The sequence below is a fragment of the Corythoichthys intestinalis genome, chromosome 5 (genome assembly GCF_030265065.1).
Source record: "Corythoichthys intestinalis isolate RoL2023-P3 chromosome 5, ASM3026506v1, whole genome shotgun sequence".
NCBI classification, from domain to species: domain Eukaryota; kingdom Metazoa; phylum Chordata; class Actinopteri; order Syngnathiformes; family Syngnathidae; genus Corythoichthys; species Corythoichthys intestinalis.
In genome coordinates, this window is record NC_080399.1 from 58,263,002 (window position 1) to 58,281,318 (window position 18,317).

Sequence of the window (18,317 nt, forward strand, 5' to 3'; positions counted from 1 at the left end):
TAGCTTTTTATAGGCTAATGTTCCTATTGTTGAAAAGTGTGTAATAAAGAACTAGCACATTTAAATTTTGCATTTTGTTTTCTTACTGTACCGAAAATGAACCGAACCGTGACCTCAAAACCGAGGTACGTACCGAACCGAGATTTTTGTGTACCGTTACACCCCTACCTACTAGTGATAAACTCATTTCAATTCTAAAATTCCAGCAGAAGCTTGTTTTTCTGTTTATGAGTTGTTTGTAGAATATTCTAGAATGATTTCATGACCAATGTATGGTTATCGCCATATCGTTAGATCATCGATATCGTGAGCTTTGTATCGCTAATCGTATCGTATCGTGAGGTATCAAGAGGTTCCCACTCCTACTACTGTATGGGATGAGGCTGGGGTGATGCACGACAATGAACGGTCGATGACTCTCATTCGTGGAGGTGTGGCGAACGCTCTTACCGCTGTGAGCACTGAACCAGCGGGGAGCGATGTGCAGGGGTAAGGTGTCAGCCAGCGACCCCCGGGACCCCAAATAGAGCACCCCGTCTGCGTGATGCCGTCCGCCGCCACCGTCCTGATAGCCTGTTCCGTGAGAGGCGGCAGGAGTGCCCCCTGACCCTCCTCCGGCTCGATCTGAGTCCGTGCCTCTCGGAGTGTAAAAGCCGAAGGGCACCGTGGGTGTTTGCTCGATAGCCATCGCGGCCACGGAGCTCACCGAGCGGCTCCGCAGGCCCATGGTGCCGCCCGACCGGTAGTGGCCGAAGTGGGCCGACGGCGGTACCGCGCTGTCATCCGTAGAAACGCCGGGAAAAGCACCGCGGGACCGCCCCGCCGTGCTCTGTTTCCCCCCCATCCGACAAACGGGGGTTGTTGGTCGAATAGGAGGGGGCTCGACTCGATCCGCAAAGGGTCGAGGGAGCCGTAACAGGCTGTCGCCCCCTCCTCTCGCTTCTGTCTGCCTCTCGAGGCGCCTGTCTGCTATTCCTTGCGCTCGCTGTGCGTGTCCGACTCCGCAAGATCGTCAGCTATGACTGCGTGCAGACGCAACAGCTCGTGTCCCCGCTGAGCGGATCATCGGCCAGCCCGGGCGTCTGGATTCAGCTCTCCCGCAGACAGACCTCGACGGAACCGGGACGAGGCAGACACGCTAAATGACGCAGAGATCCCAGGATGACACGCGCACGCAGACGGACACACGTACGAGGCTCCCCTGCTTGTCCCAGGTGATGAACGTTCTCAGCAGGCGGGACGCGGCAGGGAAATAGCAGCGCCGCAATATTCGCTCCCCCGCTCTCGTCTCATCACAGATCAGACATCGTGACAACTGTTGCTGTCTGTCTAGCCGCCATGAAACGGCAATACGTCCGTGATGTCTTTTTTTCTTCGAGCTGGTAGCTTCCGATCTTTGATCTTTACGTTTTGGGAAGCCGCGTGGATGAGTGACAACAGGAAGCAGAGCTCGAAGTGACAAACAGTGCAACACAGATTTTGTAGGCGTTAGGAGTGACCAGGATGGATTACGAGCTCATCAGAGGGAGGCTTTCAAAGGTTTAGGGGACAAAGTTATCCTTCTATAGGGCAAGTGACTATTTTTGGTTATTCAAAAAAGAAAAGAAAACCTCAACCCTTGCAAGGGCGTAGGTTTGGTCTCAAAATTGGTATGGACGCATAACCTGCATGTACACTTTTTGCTGGGGACGGGACAAGAATAAGACCAAACAGATTGGGTACATTTCTCAAAAATGTCTGGTTCCTACATTTAAAAAAATAGTTAACATTATTTTCAGAGGGAGAAAGTCATTTTTCAAAATGCTTGCTTCATATTAAGGAAATTTAGAGTGGTTGTGCTTTTGAAGATTTTTTTTTTGGGGGGGGGGGGGTATGTTTATAGGCTGCAAATATATATTTTTTAAATGATGTAAAAAAAAAATTTTTTTTTAAACATTTTAATTAAAGAATAAATGCACAAAATGCGCAGTTGAATTAACATTAACAGTACAAAACATACAGGAAGACACCTCTCTAAGCAGCTTCCTACTCTATTTGTACAGGTTAGCAAGTTCACACAGTTTAGTGTTATGCAAACTCTGATGCTGGTTGGACTTAGTAGCAAAATTATTAGTGGTGTGTTCCCCACCTCCACAACATTGACATCTTTTTACATCACTTACAGTGGCTGTTGCTGGCCGGAAAAAAAAAAAAACACAGATGTCGACAAAAGCTTTGCCCCGGGACATAAATTACACGCACGTTCTTTCCTTTAATTTCGACCAACTTGAAATAGTGTTTATATCTCCACCTCGTAAAGGACAAATTTTCCTCTGAATGCTCTGCCATCATATCCCTCTGCATCTGTTTTGCGTGTGTGTGTGTTTGCCGCACGTGCTGTTCCGGTTTGTGTGTGAAAACACCGGCTCTGAAGTACGTGTGCTATTAGGCTCGAGCGTTTACGTCACAGAATGGGGGATCACGTAAGATTTGACAACAACGCAGCCATTTTGGAAGCAGGTCTGGCTCGCGGGACATTAAACTTTAACTTGTCAGTTCGATAAAGAGACAAACTCGTTACTAAGGCGAAGAACAGATATGCAATCAAACTTAAGGATGTGAACAATGTTGACCCTTACGAGCAAGCCGAAGACAAATGGAGTAAAGATGTCGAAGGGCTTCCACAAATACGCAAAATGGACATTCTGCTGTATTTGTTTGGTGTATGTTACTAAACTCATCAGCGATTCCGAAATTACAAATCGCTACAAAGCTACAAACGGTTTGCTGTGGATGAGTGCAGGACCTGCACATTATGACTGTATCAAACAGCAACGCCATCGTTCTTGCAAAGGTAGGCTATGCTTGTTTACTATTTTCATTGCCATGAACCTAACGCACCCCAAGTCTTGGATGACACAGAGCAGACTCGCTACGGCTGGTAGTTTCTTCAATTTATTCAAAGTAACGCACCGCTTTTGACCGTGAGTAACGGTAACGGCGGAAAAAATAATTAGTTAGATTACCCCGTTACTGAAAAAAATAACGCTGTTATGTAACGGCGTTATTTATAACGGCATTATTCCCAACACTGGTATTGTGTAATATTTGATGTTACTAATGATTTAATGTGCATAGTCCATAACTGTCCAGTCAACAATTCTGTTTTATTGTGTTATGTATATATTGGGCATAAGGTGTACATTTAACAAAACAAAATAATTACTGGGGAAAAGCAGGTGCTGGCAGATACAAATAAAAGCAAGTACAGACGCAATCATATCTTAACTGGATATTTCCCAACACAATGTTAATGTGACACAAAAATAATTATTACTGAATGAACAAAACATAAAAAGTACTTCCCAACAGGGATCCACAGATTACCAGGCTATACCGTATGTGCAACATACACTCATATGATATGAGTGTATGTATGTTACTGTGAAGGTGAGGAGCAGCGGCTTGCCTGGCTGTGCATTTGGGCTTAAATGCATTACTGATGCTACAACAATCTAATGATATACTGGCAAGCGGGTTGGCCAGCGGGGTGGCCAACAAATTTATAGGGGGGGCCGTGGCCACCCCTGGCTACCCCCTGGTGGCGCCACTGACACCCGGCGTCCAAATACATTGACATCACGTTTTGGGTAATCTAAGCCAGGGGTGTCCAATGTTCAGTCCGTGGGGTGGGAGTGGCCCGCCAGGAGGTCCAATCCGGTCCGCTGGGTTGCAAGGGCGTAGGTTTGGTCTGAACATTGGTAGTGACGATATCACAGCATAACCTGCATGTAAACTTAAGGATAATAATAAGAAACTTAGGATAATAATAAGACCAAACAGATGGGGTGAATGGGGTTCAGAGCAACATTTCTTACGGATATGAACCTAATTAATTGATTGGCTAAATGATCAATGCAAAATACATCTGTATTGACTTATACTTTCATATGTATTGGTTCAGGTGACACACTGTTCGATTCAAACCTTTGTTTTCAAAAACTACTAAAGAAACAGTTTGAAACTTTCAGAATAAATGTTGGATTTAATTAGCAAAATTATCTTTCAATATTTGAACATAACTCAAAATATATCAAAATACACAATAAATACAAACTTGGTGTTAATAATCTCTTAACTATCCAGGAATGCGCAAAATAAACATATATATATATATATATATATATATATATATATATATATATATATATATATATATATAACGGGTTGGACCCCCTTTTGCCTTCAGAACTGCCTCAATTCTTTGTGGCATAAATTCAACAAGGTGCTGGAAGCATTCCTCAGAGAGTTTCAGAAAAAAAAATTAAACAGCAAAACCCTATCTGGAGGTGAGAGCACGCGAGAGCAGAATGACAGACGCCGTGACTTTAACGAGATATTATCGCGGACTTACCTTGTTTCGATCCAAAAACTCCATGTAGCATGTATCAAAGAGTGTCAAGACACAGCTGTGAATGGCCACAGCTGGATTTTGGGGGGATTCTATGGGTGCATTTCCCTTTGCAGTGCATGATAACTTAAAATCTCAAAAGTGACTTGCAAGAATAAAATCTAAATAAACAAATATAAAATGCGTATGAGATGTTCAGGCAGTGAAAATAATCGGAGTGAATTAGCAGCTGTTTGACAGTTAAGGCTTTGAATATTGCAAGTGAGTCCAAAGCAAAGAGCTTTTTACATTGAAATTCTTGTGAATAAATGCTTAAATCCCTGAATTCTTTTTAGATATGGACGTAAAACAGTCTCGATTTTTGGTTAAAAGCAAAAGAAACTGTTCAGTTAGCACTAATTGTACGTAAACATAGCAAATGTGCGACTCGTCTTTAAGTTCACTGTGGCGCTGCCTTACCGCATGTCCACAGCAAAGACCTTTTTACGTTGAAATTCTTGTGAATAAATGCTTAAATCACTTAATACTTTATAGATATGGACGTAAAACTGTCCCGATTCTTTGTTAAAACAGCAAAAAAACGGGCAGTTACGCATCTATTATAAGTGTACAGTGGGGCAAATAAGTATTTAGTCAACCACTAATTGTGCAAGTTCTCCCACTTGAAAATATTAGAGAGGCCTGTAATTGTCAACATGGTTAAACCTCAACCATGAGAGACAGAATGTGGTAAAAAAAATATATATATATATCACATTGTTTGATTTTTAAATAATTTATTTGCAAATCATAGTGGAAAATAAGTATTTGTTCAATACCAAAAGTTAATCTCAATACTTTGTTATGTACCCTTTGTTGGCAATAACGGAGGCCAAACATTTTCTGTAACTCTTCACAAGCTTTTCACACACTGTTGCTGATATTTTGGCCCATTTCTCCATGCAGATCTCCTCTAGAGCAGTGATGTTTTGGGGCTGTCGTTGGGCAACACTGACTTTCAACTCCCTCCGCAGATTTTCTATGGGGTTGAGATCTAGAGACTGGCTAGGCCACTCCAGGACCTTGAAATGCTTCTTACGAAGCCACTTCTTTGGTGGCCTGGCTGTGTGTTTGTCATGAGGAAAGTCCCGGCCACGACTCATCTTCAATGCCCTTGCTGATGGAAGGAGATTTTCACTCAAAATCTCTCGATACATGGCCCCATTCATTCTTTCCTTTACACAGATCAGTCGTCCTGGTCCCTTTGCAGAAAAACAGCCCCAAAGCATGATGTTGGCACCCCCATGCTTCACAGTGGGTATGGTGCAATTCAGTATTCTTATTCCTCCCAAAAAGTGAACCTGTGTTTCTACAATTTCTATTTTAATTTCAATTTTATTTCAATTTAATTTTCTAAAAATTTCTATTTTGGTTTCATCTGACCATAACACATTCTCCAAGTCCTCTTCTGGATCATCCAAATGCTCTCTAGCGAACCAGAGACGGGCCTGGAGGTGTACTTTCTTCAGCAAGGGGACACGTCTGGCAGTGCAGGATTTGAGTCCCTGGCGGCACATTGTGTTACTGATAGTAGCCTTTGTTACTGTGGTCCCAGCTCTCTGTAGGTCATTCACTAGGTCCCCCCATGTGGTTCTAGGATTTTTGCTCTCCATTCTTCTTATCATTTTGACGCCACGGGGTGAGGAGGGAGTTGAAAGTCCGTGTTGCCCAACGACAGCCCCAAAACATCACTGCTCTAGAAAGGATCTGCATGAAGGAATGGGCCAAAATACCAGCAACAGTGTGTGAAAAGCTTGTGAAGAGTTAAAGAAAACGTTTGGCCTCCGTTACTGCCAAAAAAGGGTACATAACAAAGTATTGAGATGAACTTTTGGTATAGAACAAATCAGGTCAATAGCATAATGAAGTCTATGGTATATGTCAAGCAATACTTATCCACAGCTGTTTTAATTGACTCTCTCACATGATAAATACAACAATGGATTCAGTGATGTGTAATAAGACAAAACTAATGTGTGTATACAATGAGAAACACCTATTTAAAAGTTGAAATAGTGCATGTGCATTTTTTTGAGTGTACTGCACTTGGCTCACTTTCGTGTCTGCAGTTACATTCTTTTATTACCTAAGAAAAAAATACCTATGTAAAAGTACAAAAGTACTTTGCTGCCAGGTACAGCAAGCTAAAGAAGAAGTTAGGCACTATTATGGTTATGTCATGCTGGTTTCACAATCAACAGCTATTTGACTAATACAATGTAACATTCCACTTTCTTCTCTTTGTAGATGCTCTTCTGAAATATTTTCCTTCCACCTCTGTACATCCCGGGGCATTTCTACAGCCAACTTATCCACATTAGCACCAAGTCCAGTACCTTCCTGCACACAAACTGCCAGTGGAGAAAGAAGTCTTCCTCAGTGCAGCCTGCCAGTGCAATAAGCCAAACTGTCTCCTCCACTCATCCCAATTTTAATTTATTTTATTTATTTATGTTTTTTTTTTAAAGTGTTTTTGATTGGTGTTTTTTAATAGTTAGTAGAGCATTTTTCTTTTAATTTCTGCACTTGTTCGTTGTTGTTTTTTTAAAATAAATTACAGAGATATTGTTGTGCTTTTTCAGTCTGAGTGTTTGAATGTTAGAGGTGAAAATAGCTATGGCGGTGGGGGTGTGAGGTGCTAGCAAATATGTTGTCTAGGGTATCAAATTGGTCAGGAATGGCCCTGGTGTGAATTATCACCAAGTTGGCGTTGTCCTTCTAGCCACTACAATACAGTGCTGGCCAAAAGTATTGGCACCCCTGCAATACTGTCAGATAATGCTCAATTTCTCCCAGAAAATGATTGCAATTACAAATGATCTAGCAGTAATGTCTTCATTTATTTTGCTTGCAATGAAAAAACACAAAAGAGAATGGAAAAAAAATGTTCATTTTCATTTTACACAAAACTCACAAAAATGGGCCAGACAAAAGTATTGGTACCCTTTGAAAAATCATGTGATGTTTCTTTAATTTGTGTAATTAACAGCACCTCTTCACTTACCTGTGGCACATTGCAGGTGGTGGCAATAACGAAATCACACGAGCAGCCAATTAAAATGGATTAAAGTTGACCCAACCTCTGTCCTGTGTCTTTGTGTGTACAACATTGAGCATGAAGAAAAGAAAGACCAAAGAACTGTCTGAGGACTTGAGAAGCAAAATTGTGAGGAAGCGTGAGCAATCTCAAGGCTACAAGTCCATTTTCAAAGACCTGAATGTTCCTGTGTCTACCGTGCGCAGTTTAATCTATCAGTGTAAAACCCACGGCACTTTTTTCCTTCATTTTGAATCCTCAGGCTTATAGTCCAGGTTCATTTGTTTGTTTATATGGGGTAATAGGCAGGGGTGATAGTGGGCCAGAACGGTCAGGAACGCAGTTCCGCTATAAGATTCAGGGCAGGAACGCAGTTCTGGTATAAGATTCAGGGCCGGAATGCTGTTCCGGTACACGGTGCTTTGATTCCAAAAATATGACGACAACTGTCAAAACGCTATGTAAATAATAATAATAATGCTAAGCTGCCACACATGCATTTCATTTCCAAGAAGAAAACAATCTAACAACATCAGATTTACATAAACAAGTGTTAACAACAAGCATAATAAAGTGCTTGTGTCGCGTAATCTGTTTCCACCGTTATTTATTATGTATTTTTGTCAGGGAATGCGCGGGCAGGCAGGTAGGTTGTGTGGACCCAAAAGCAGTGAAACAAAAATGCAAGGCAGGTGGCAGAGAACTCAAAAAGGCTTTAATGATAACTAACAAAAGGCACAAAGTACAAAACAAAGGCTGTGGTGATCAAAAAACTATCAACAGATAACTTAGGTCACTAACAAAGGCTGAATGTCAAAAACTTACTGAGACGAACACGAGGGCTAGGACAGGACTTCAACTTTGACGCAGACACAGGCATTGACAATGACGCAACCAGGAGTGAACAGAAAATGGGAGCTTATATACACACAAGCAAACAAGGGTTAACGAGACAACAAGGAACAGGTGAGCACAGGGGGATAGGCAAGGAGAAGGCACATCAGGTGAAATCAATGGGCAATCACAGGGACAAGTTACACTAGGAGAAAACAAATACAAAACCTAACAGTACCCCCCCCTCAAGGGACGGATCCCAGACGTCCCGATGAAAACAAAGTCCCAAACACGGCGAGAAGAAGGATGCTGAAGGAGGGAGCAACATTAGCCCGTCAGGGCTAGTCAGGCGGGCGTCCAGGACGCCAGACGTGGGCCGATCGCACGGGTCGACCGGGTGGGCGTTTGGGGCGCCAGACGTTGGGTGACCGCACAGGATGATCAGGCGGGCGCCCCGGGCGAGGTAGAACTTTGCCGTTCATGCCACTAAGCCGTGGCAGGAAGCGAGGAGCGACGTCGTCGTCATCGTAAAGAGAGTCAGGCACGTCGTCGGAGTCGGGCGGACCAGGCACTGAGTCGTCGCAGGAGTCTGCTGGCGGAACAGCAGCGGCGTCGCAGGAGTCTGCTGGCGGAACAGCAGCGGCGTCGCAGGAGTCTGCTGGCGGAACAGCAGCGGCGTCGCAGGAGTCTGCTGGCGGAACAGCAGCGGCGTCGCAGGAGTCTGCTGGCGGAACAGCAGCGGCGTCGCAGGAGTCTGCTGGCGGAACAGCAGCGGCGTCGCAGGAGTCTGCTGGCGGAACAGCAGCGGCGTCGCAGGAGTCTGCTGGCGGAACAGCAGCGGCGTCGCAGGAGTCTGCTGGCGGAACAGCAGCGGAGTCGCAGGAGTCTGCTGGCGGAACAGCAGCGGAGTCGTCGGGCACTGGAACGAAGGTCAGACGGCGAGGCGCCGGGACAGGGACTAGGCGACGAGGCGCCGGGACGGGCACCTCGGGCAGCTTGGACGTTGGCGCGGGCACTAGACTGCGTGGAGTCGGCGCGGGCACTGGAACGGAGGCCAGACGGCGAGGTGCCGGGACAGGGAGTAGGCGACGAGGCGCCGGGACGGGCACCTCGGGCAGCTTGGACTTTGGCGCGGGCACTGGACTGCGTGGAATCAGCGCAGGCACTGGAACGGAGGCCAGACGGCGAGGTGCCGGGACAGGGACTAGGCGGCGAGGTGCCGGGACAGGGACTAGGCGGCGAGGTGCCGGGACAGGGACTAGGCGGCGAGGCGCCGGGACAGGGACTAGGCGGCGAGGCGCCGGGACAGGGACTAGGCGGCGAGGCGCCGGGACGGGCACCTCGGGCAGCTTGGACGTCGGCGCGGGCACTTGACTGCGGGGAGCCGGCGCTGGAGGAACTTGACTGCGGGGAGCCGGCGCTGGAGGAACTTGACTGCGGGGAGCCGGCGCTGGAGGAACTTGACTGCGGGGAGCCGGCGCTGGAGGAACTTGACTGCGGGGAGCCGGCGCTGGAGGAACTTGACTGCGGGGAGCCGGCGCTGGAGGAACTTGACTGCGGGGAGCCGGCGCTGGAGGAACTTGACTGCGGGGAGCCGGCGCTGGAGGAACTTGACTGCGGGGAGCCGGCGCTGGAGGAACTTGACTGCGGGGAGCCGGCGCTGGAGGAACTTGACTGCGGGGAGCCGGCGCTGGAGGAACTTGACTGCGGGGAGCCGGCGCTGGAGGAACTTGACTGCGGGGAGCCGGCGCTGGAGGAACTTGACTGCGGGGAGCCGGCGCTGGAGGAACTTGACTGCGGGGAGCCGGCGCTGGAGGAACTTGACTGCGGGGAGCCGGCGCTGGAGGAACTTGACTGCGGGGAGCCGGCGCTGGAGGAACTTGACTGCGGGGAGCCGGCGCTGGAGGAACTTGACTGCGGGGAGCCGGCGCTGGAGGAACTTGACTGCGGGGAGCCGGCGCTGGAGGAACTTGACTGCGGGGAGCCGGCGCTGGAGGAACTTGACTGCGTGGAGCCGGCGCGGGAGCTTCGGGAACCCACGACGTCAGCACCGCCGCCCGCCGTCGGCGTTGACGGCCACGCCGAGGCTTTTGCTGAGTGCCTTCAGGTGGCAGGGGCGGCAGAATAGCCCCATTAGGCCGCAGTGAGCCTGGGCGTCCCCGCAGACCACCCCGGGGGGGTCCCCGATAGATGGCCCACCGGGATCCCAGGTAGGAGTCTTTGGCCAAGATTTCAGAACGGGACACAAAGTGCGACGGGTGGAAGGAAAAATTACCAGGGGAAACGGAGGGCGTGAAATCAAAATCCAGGTCTGAGTCAGAATCAGACTCCAAAAATATATGCCGAGGGAACACAAAATCGGGGGAACGGGCAGAAAGCCGTCGGCGAGCATGCCGGTGCCGGTTGTTTCCCGCTGGGTCCACTAGTGGTTGCGTCATTCTGTCAGGGAATGCGCGGGCAGGCAGGTAGGTTGTGTGGACCCAAAAGCAGTGAAACAAAAATGCAAGGCAGGTGGCAGAGAACTCAAAAAGGCTTTAATGATAACTAACAAAAGGCACAAAGTACAAAACAAAGGCTGTGGTGATCAAAAAACTATCAACAGATAACTTAGGTCACTAACAAAGGCTGAATATCAAAAACTTACTGAGACGAACACGAGGGCTAGGACAGGACTTCAACTTTGACGCAGACACAGGCATTGACAATGACGCAACCAGGAGTGAACAGAAAATGGGAGCTTATATACACACAAGCAAACAAGGGTTAACGAGACAACAAGGAACAGGTGAGCACAGGGGGATAGGCAAGGAGAAGGCACATCAGGTGAAATCAATGGGCAATCACAGGGACAAGTTACACTAGGAGAAAACAAATACAAAACCTAACAATTTTATTCCATGGACGGCATGGAGGTTTCTCCAGCTACTGCAGTTGTCCGAGTTTGATGATGTCTGATTATCCGATGATAAGTCACGTCAATGTGCGAATGCACGCAGCAAAGCAAAACGCCTGGACTCATTTATCCGTTCAATTGGCTGCAATACTGACATGTGTTCAGCAGCAATAGTAAGCTCTGATTGGTTCAAATGTGCATGTTTTCTGGAACAGCAAAAAAAAAAAAAAAAAAGAAAAAAAGTTTTGTTGAATTGATGTGACAAAAAAAGGACAATGCAACAGTAAATGGATCAAATCTTTAAGAGCAAGGAAAGAGTTGAGCAGGCTTATTTATCATATTTAGTTTTATTTGCTCTGATGGCGAGGTTCAGAACATCTTAGCTGTCAATGTGGACTTTGGACTTATATTTTTTTATTTATGTTAGGCTACTTATTCAAAATATCATTTTAAATGAAAATCAGCTTTTATATGTTATCGAAATACGTAACTGTGCCAAAACAGTTTTCTTTGCATTTCAGTAGTTTTAGGAGGTTTGACCCCCCACAAAAATTCTGGCTCCGTGGCGACCTTCACGTCGGGGAGTTCCGGCAAGAAATTCTAGCCCCTTTTCACCCCTGGTATTAGGTCACACTTTATTTGACATCAGCGTCATAAGACCGTTATAATTATGACATGACACTATCATGGGCATTACTGAATGCTTATGACAGATGCCATTAAGTCTCATCTGGCAAATTATGTCCCTCACTCCATTAACGTCCAGCTTGAATCTTTCACATCAGTTCAAAAGTTAGATAATTTTTCAGATAACACTAAATGGCATCTATTATAAGCATTCATTAATGCTCATGACAGTTTCATGTGGTATCTATGAATGTCTAATGACAGTCTCATGGCACCACTGTCAAATAAAGTGTTACCAAATTCCATAACTAGCAACTGTAACAGTAACTAAAGAAATAATTAGGACAGAACATGAATTTTGATTATTTTCATCTGCAATGCATGCTAGGAGGCATTTTGGACAACAACAGTGTTGACAGTGGCAGCAGAGGTCGACTGCCTCCCCAAGGGAGCAGCGAGGGCAAAATTAAGCTTCTTGAAGCAATGAAGTTTTGCAACCAATTGGTTCAAAGTCCCATGGTGGTACATTTGGTTTTATGACAGTCATGTGATGCTGCGTCAAATAAACAGTTAGCGGGTTAATATCTTTTGATGTAAATATCCCATAATACATTGAGGACAGTTGCGGATTATAATCCAGTGCGTTTTATCTATAAACAAATGCTGTTTTCGTGCCAAATTTAGTGGGTGGCGGCTTATAGTCAGGTGCACCTTAGTGCAAAAATTATGGTAAACTGTTGCCATAACAGCCATTTACATCTTCATATTTTAAAGATGCACACATATACAGTACATGTAAAATAGTTAATGAATGCACATTGGAATTGAATTTAAAGACACACATACAGAATAAATTAATTAAAAAAAAAAAAACAAAAAAAAAAAACAGAACATGTGATGATATAATGAGTCATGACAAATGAAAATACCAACATTTATTTAAATAATCAGACAGTTTACGATCGATGTGCGACAAACATGATTTTAATTTAGGTCAACAGCAGAGGGAGATATTGCACAACATGACAACTACCTGAGATGGAGAAAAATTGAGGAATTCTTATTCCATGGATGAAATATTAATGAAAATATATGTATGTATCGACAATCTTGTGTTCATCATTTTATATTTTACTGTTTAAACAGGAGTCATTTAAGGTGACAATTTACAAGACAAAAATAACTTTTTCCCCCGTTAAACTGACAAAAACACAATTGTTGAGTTGAACAAATACCAAAGCAAACTTTAATCACCATGCAGATAACATTCACGAATCTACAATATGTGCCAGTTTCATTAGGTTGAACTAATATAAACACTTCTCATTTTTACCTGATTTTTACCCCCTTCTTTTTTTTTTTTACATGGTCATGGTTGTTGAGCCAGGCTGAAGTCTAGTGCAAGATGTGCAAGATTACATGAAAGCCACCTTAAGGCAATGTGATGAATTCAGGGACACCAAGTAAAACAAATGGTTATGTATGTTTTTGCGTTTAAAAATTCAGTCATTCATCTTCTGAAGCACTCATCCTTTATGAGGGTCGAGGGTGCTGGAGCCTATCCCAGCTAACAACTGGTACACCCTGAACTGGTTGCATACAGACAAATGACCATTCTTGCACACACTCACACCAACAGACAATTTGGAACATTCAATCAGCCTACCTGCATGTATTTGGGATGTAGGACGAAGCCAGAGTACCCAGAGAAACCCCACTACAGCATGGGGTGAACATGCAAACTCCACACAGGGAGGCTGGAACCATGATTGAACCCTTAATCTCAGGACTGTGCGGCAGATGTGCTAACCACTTTTCCACCGTGCCACCAGGCATTTAAAAATTTATGATGAAAATTTATTTTTATTTGTGTTATGTATGGATCCAGATTCTTAAGATTGTCTTGTAGCTCGCTATTCATCTGCGGCTTCACCAACTATTTTCAGTCTGTAGTAAAATATGAATCCATTTCCATTATTGTTCCAATATTTTTGGGAGGTGCGTCTACATGTTGCATACTGCAAATGTTCAACACAATTTGGTTTCTTGGTTGACAGTAGACTCTCTTGGCAGTAAGACCTTCCCTGGATTCATTAGGTTGTTTGGGTCGAGGGCATCCTTGATGTTCTGCATGACCTGCATAGTCATGGACCCCATCTCTTCATAAAGCATTGCTCGCTTGCCCAAACCAACACCGTGCTCCCCTGTGCATGTACCATTCATGGCTAAGGCGCGCCTGGGAGTAAAAAGACAGACATTTTTTAGGTGAGCCAGAATGAACAACATTTTTAAAAAAAGAATGAAAGCTTTGGAATATTCGTGGACAGATCCTCTACGCTACATAATTAAAGAATTATTTTGAATTATATATATAGTAATAATAATATATAAATATATACCGTATATTATATATATAATAATAATGTAATCATTTTCTAATCAGTCAAAGTTGCCGATCATGTTGTTTTCGTTGTTGTGTACACTATCAAATTGATAAATTGAATTTAAACATGATTTGAAACTTTTTGGTTTTTGTTGTTTCTTTTTTAAAACATTGCCGAGACTAAACATTAGGGGGTTGGATAATATTGCAGAGGTGGTATTGGAGGTGCTTAATTTAGTTAAGGTACTTTCTGTTTGAAGAGTAATTTAGCTTGAGTTAACTATGTAGCCCTTGTTACTGGCTGGCTCACCAAAATGATAATGAAGTTTATGAATGATGGTCTTCTTAAAACCCGCAATGTCAAGGAGAGACTCGAAATCGCCGCCATTTCTTGGGAGTATATCCAGCAATTAAAAACAAAAAAAAAACATTCTGCTATAGCAGCAACTTGAAGTTTTGATCATCACATTATGTACATAACATCTCTCGTTTACCATTTCTCCCAAGTTGTTTAACAAAACTGGTCATAACCGATTTATCGATTAAAACAAATGAATCGGTTAGAAAAACAAGCTTCGAATTCAATTATGCTTTTCTGATGATTTGTTTAATTTGAGTGCCATTGTAATGGTTTGCTTTCAAAATGATGTATTCCGTTTTATTGATTTGGGAGGATACACTGACCTCTGGTGTCAACTTTGAATATGACACAACTCATTCAACATGGCTCAATCTATTCCAATCCGGATACACATTTGCATATAGTTTTGCTACAATACTACAATAATGCTTCAGTATGAATCCAGTTGCTCCCTGTTAAGGCCAAAATAAGGCTGTAAGTTTTTGTTTGAGCTAATATGTTTGTTTATGCATTCTTAACTTAGTTTAAAGGTATACATAGCAATTTTGTGGAAATATTTATTTGAACGATTTCTTAACTCATTCACTCCCAGCCATTTTCACCAGAGCAAGGCCCTTCGCTCCCGGCAGTTTTTCTGGATTTTGACTGATTTTGCAAGGCCGACAGAAAATTCTGTTCTATTGCTATATAAACATGGAACCCACCAAAAGAATGATTAGACTCTCTTCTTTCAGCAGAAAAAGAAGTAATTTCATATCTTTTTCTATTCTTTAAAAATCAGCATTAGAAAATAGCTTGGTTTGAGCAACTTTCCAATTTCTGATGAAAAAACGGAGAAAATGAGCTCTTTGTAAATGCATACATTTCAAACATAACTTTGACTTTAACAATTTTTTTTTTTTTTTTAGTTACGTCCCAAACATCTGAATGTTTTCCTTTTACAAAATACCATGAACAAACAGACAAATAGAGCTTTTGATAGCAAAGTAACTATTTATTTCCGCATGACTACTGAGAGATGACGCTTTGTCGCCAAGATGACGCCGTTGTTGCCGCGTCAGCCGTGTAAACTTTTCCCTTATTGTTGTCTGTCTCACAAAGATGGATTATTTTTGCGCCCCTTCGGGGTCTGCTCGGCAAACCGCTGCATTGGGGGTCCCACTTGTTTATCTCAGTCGTCCAGCGCCTGGCCTCCCAGGCGTCCTCTTGGTTGTTTTGTTCGGTCGGAGCTAGGGTTGCCACCTTTCAGAAATAGAAATAAGGGACGCCCCCCTCGTTCCCAAAGCCTTACGGGCGAAAAAAAGGGGCATCCCCAAAACTCCTAAAATGCATAGAAATGTATCTATTTTTAGATGAGAAAACTGTATTGTGCACTATGTGGGCATGGCAGTTTCCTTGCAGCAGATCTTTTTTTTTTTTCTTTTCTGCAGGTTAGTGAAAACGAAGTTGTGAATATCCTAATTAACATTTGTGTTGTCGGCACTGAATCTGGTCACGTGATCCATTGACAAGCCAAATTTCTTAAGGAAATGATCCAGGAGAGCTACAATTTCAGCGGCTGACTCGTCTGCATTCTCTGTGAAGTCCAGCATTTTGTTGGTGAGCCCAGACTCTGGACTGAAGTACTGGACAGCAAGGGGAAGCATCTTCCTGCTCAATTTATTCGAGGCATCGGTCTGTATGGAGAATGGGATGGGTGACGTTGAGATCTTGAGCACATCACCCACTGCCTTTGGACCCAGGACTTGTTTCAACAGAGTCTCTTGCTTTGTTCTCCCCAAAGTCTTTTTCTTCACCACTTTGGAATCACATAAAAATCTTCTGATTGAACCTGTGTTCACAGTCAGCACTATTGTAGCTCTGGCTGGCTACTTTTTACTCTGTGGTATACCTATGTCACCTCAGCTGCAGTAATTTAGAGGGTAGGAGTGGGATGATGTCAAATTCACTATCAATCAATCAATAGATAGTGTACTGTATATCCGCAGTAGGACTATTTATTCAGTGTTTATTTGCTGTTAATCTATTAGGAATAATTCCAAATGAGGAGCATTAGTTAACGTAACAAAATAAGATGTCCTTTATGGGTACATAAAGTCATTCCATATTGACTGATAATAAATGCATGTTTCAAAAAAAAAAAAAATCAACATTTCTGAAAATAATCAACAATTGTAAATTAGCAACTGAAATAGCCTAGCTATGCTACTATCAATGCAAGATGTATGAAGGTAAATATAAGTATAAATATAGCCTATATGTTATCCATATACAAGAGCATGATAACATACCAAATCAAGCTCAGGGGATGTTTCAGGTACAAAGAATTGTGACGAAGGCTCTTCTGGGATCTTATATTCCGTTTGTGGAGGTCCCCTGCAGCATGCTGTTTTACACCTCCGTGAGACGCTGCAAAAACCTTCCTGCCTGCCTTGCAGTTCGCTTTATAATCATCATCAGTGACTATCAAGCCACGGGTTGAAGATGAGGTGGGGTGTCCTGAGCTTCTGCTGTTGAAGAAACCATTTTTGTTTTGAAAACGCGCGGGGCGGTGCGCTGAACAGAGCGCGCGAGGTAACTAGACAACGAACCAGGAAGTGGAGTGCAGTGCAGGGCAGACAACAGCGGGCAGGCAGATAACTATCTTGCTGTCTTTAATATCTCCTGCCCTTTTTGTTCATTATTGTTGGCTCAGTGACCACTCATGAGCGCAGGAGGTGTGTGTTTGTGTGTGACAGACGTGCATGGGCTGGGCGCACCGCCGCCCGCCACCGGAGTCGCGGGTCGCCCCATGGGGCAATTGTGAAATACTGCGTTCCGTATTGGTTCAATACGGAACACAACTTTTAATTCCCAATTACGGAACAATTCCGTATTTCAAGGGACGGATGGCAAGCCTAGTCGGAGTGCCGCCTGGCATCATGCCGCCAGCGCTCCGACCGTGCAGCCCGGCCGTTCATTGCTGTTAAATCGGGTTGCGGGTTTTACAAAATGCGCTACTGTCCGCCAGTGGCCAGTTTTATTGCTTTATAATTGGTTTGGAGCCTTGTTTTTTGTTTTTCAGATAGATCGGAAGCTATAGATTCTTCTTGTTAAAAAAAAAAAAAAAAACGCAAAAGACGTATAAATACGTTTTGGGGACAATTAAGCATTTAAAAATAGAACGTATTTATAATTCTGGGAGCAAATGAGTTAAGAAAATTGAAAAAAAGTTGGCATTTTACAGCATTTAACATAGCGTACTTTTGCAATGCAAGTTATGTACATTTAGTTGATCAAATTAACCTATCTATTTGACTTATGTGGTGCCCCCGTGACCAGCTCTACAGGGCCCAACATAGGGCCAGCACCATGGACAACGACCTAACCTGGGATGCCACCAAAGGAGTAGGAATATTCAGCACCATGGGAAGCTACACACCATAAAGGTGATCATGACTTCTGCGGCCAATTGCCTCATCAGGCAACCTATGGTCATTCGTCACAAATTAAGGGGCTCTCCCCACCATATAAAATGATGAAAAAAAATCACAACCAGGAAGTCCTGATACAATTAGGGAGCAATCCCTGGAGTAGCATTCCAAAGCGTGGCCGCGATCCCTAAATACGGAAGTTTTGTTTTGCTTGTTGTTGTTGTTGTTTTTTTGTTTTTTTTTTGCCGAACTGTTTACGCGAACCACCCTCCCCCCCAATTTTTTTTTTTTTATAAAACGACTGGAGACGAGACTCCAGCGTCGATTTCTGGCCTCGTTA

The 18,317-nt window shown here is 44.0% G+C and overlaps 2 protein-coding genes and 1 long non-coding RNA gene across 7 annotated transcripts in view; 1 reads left to right on the plus strand and 2 right to left on the minus strand.

Annotated features, from left to right (window-relative positions):
• znrf1 (zinc and ring finger 1) overlaps nt 1-1,473 on the minus strand; it is a 93,658-nt gene extending 92,185 nt beyond the window's left edge. For all 3 annotated transcript variants that reach the window (XR_009063190.1, XM_057836053.1, XM_057836054.1), the window contains exon 1: nt 451-1,473. Coding sequence is in view for 2 of the 3 variants with exons in the window: in XM_057836053.1 (XP_057692036.1) it covers nt 451-844 (394 nt within the window). In the remaining variant the exon portion in view is untranslated. The remainder of the gene's footprint in view (nt 1-450) is intronic.
• LOC130915881 (uncharacterized) lies at nt 440-6,999 on the plus strand. The gene is made up of 2 exons (XR_009063192.1): nt 440-1,214; nt 6,677-6,999. It is a non-coding gene; the product is annotated as an uncharacterized LOC130915881 (long non-coding RNA).
• A 5,752-nt stretch (nt 7,000-12,751) lies between these two features.
• ldhd (lactate dehydrogenase D) overlaps nt 12,752-18,317 on the minus strand; it is a 50,042-nt gene continuing 44,476 nt past the window's right edge. Inside the window, exon 11 of one of the 3 annotated variants that reach the window (XM_057836337.1) lies at nt 12,752-14,056. In XM_057836337.1, the coding sequence (XP_057692320.1) occupies nt 13,849-14,056 (208 nt within the window). In that variant the 3' untranslated portion in view covers nt 12,752-13,848. The remainder of the gene's footprint in view (nt 14,057-18,317) is intronic. The other 2 variants (XM_057836340.1, XR_009063206.1) reach the window with 2 other exon arrangements.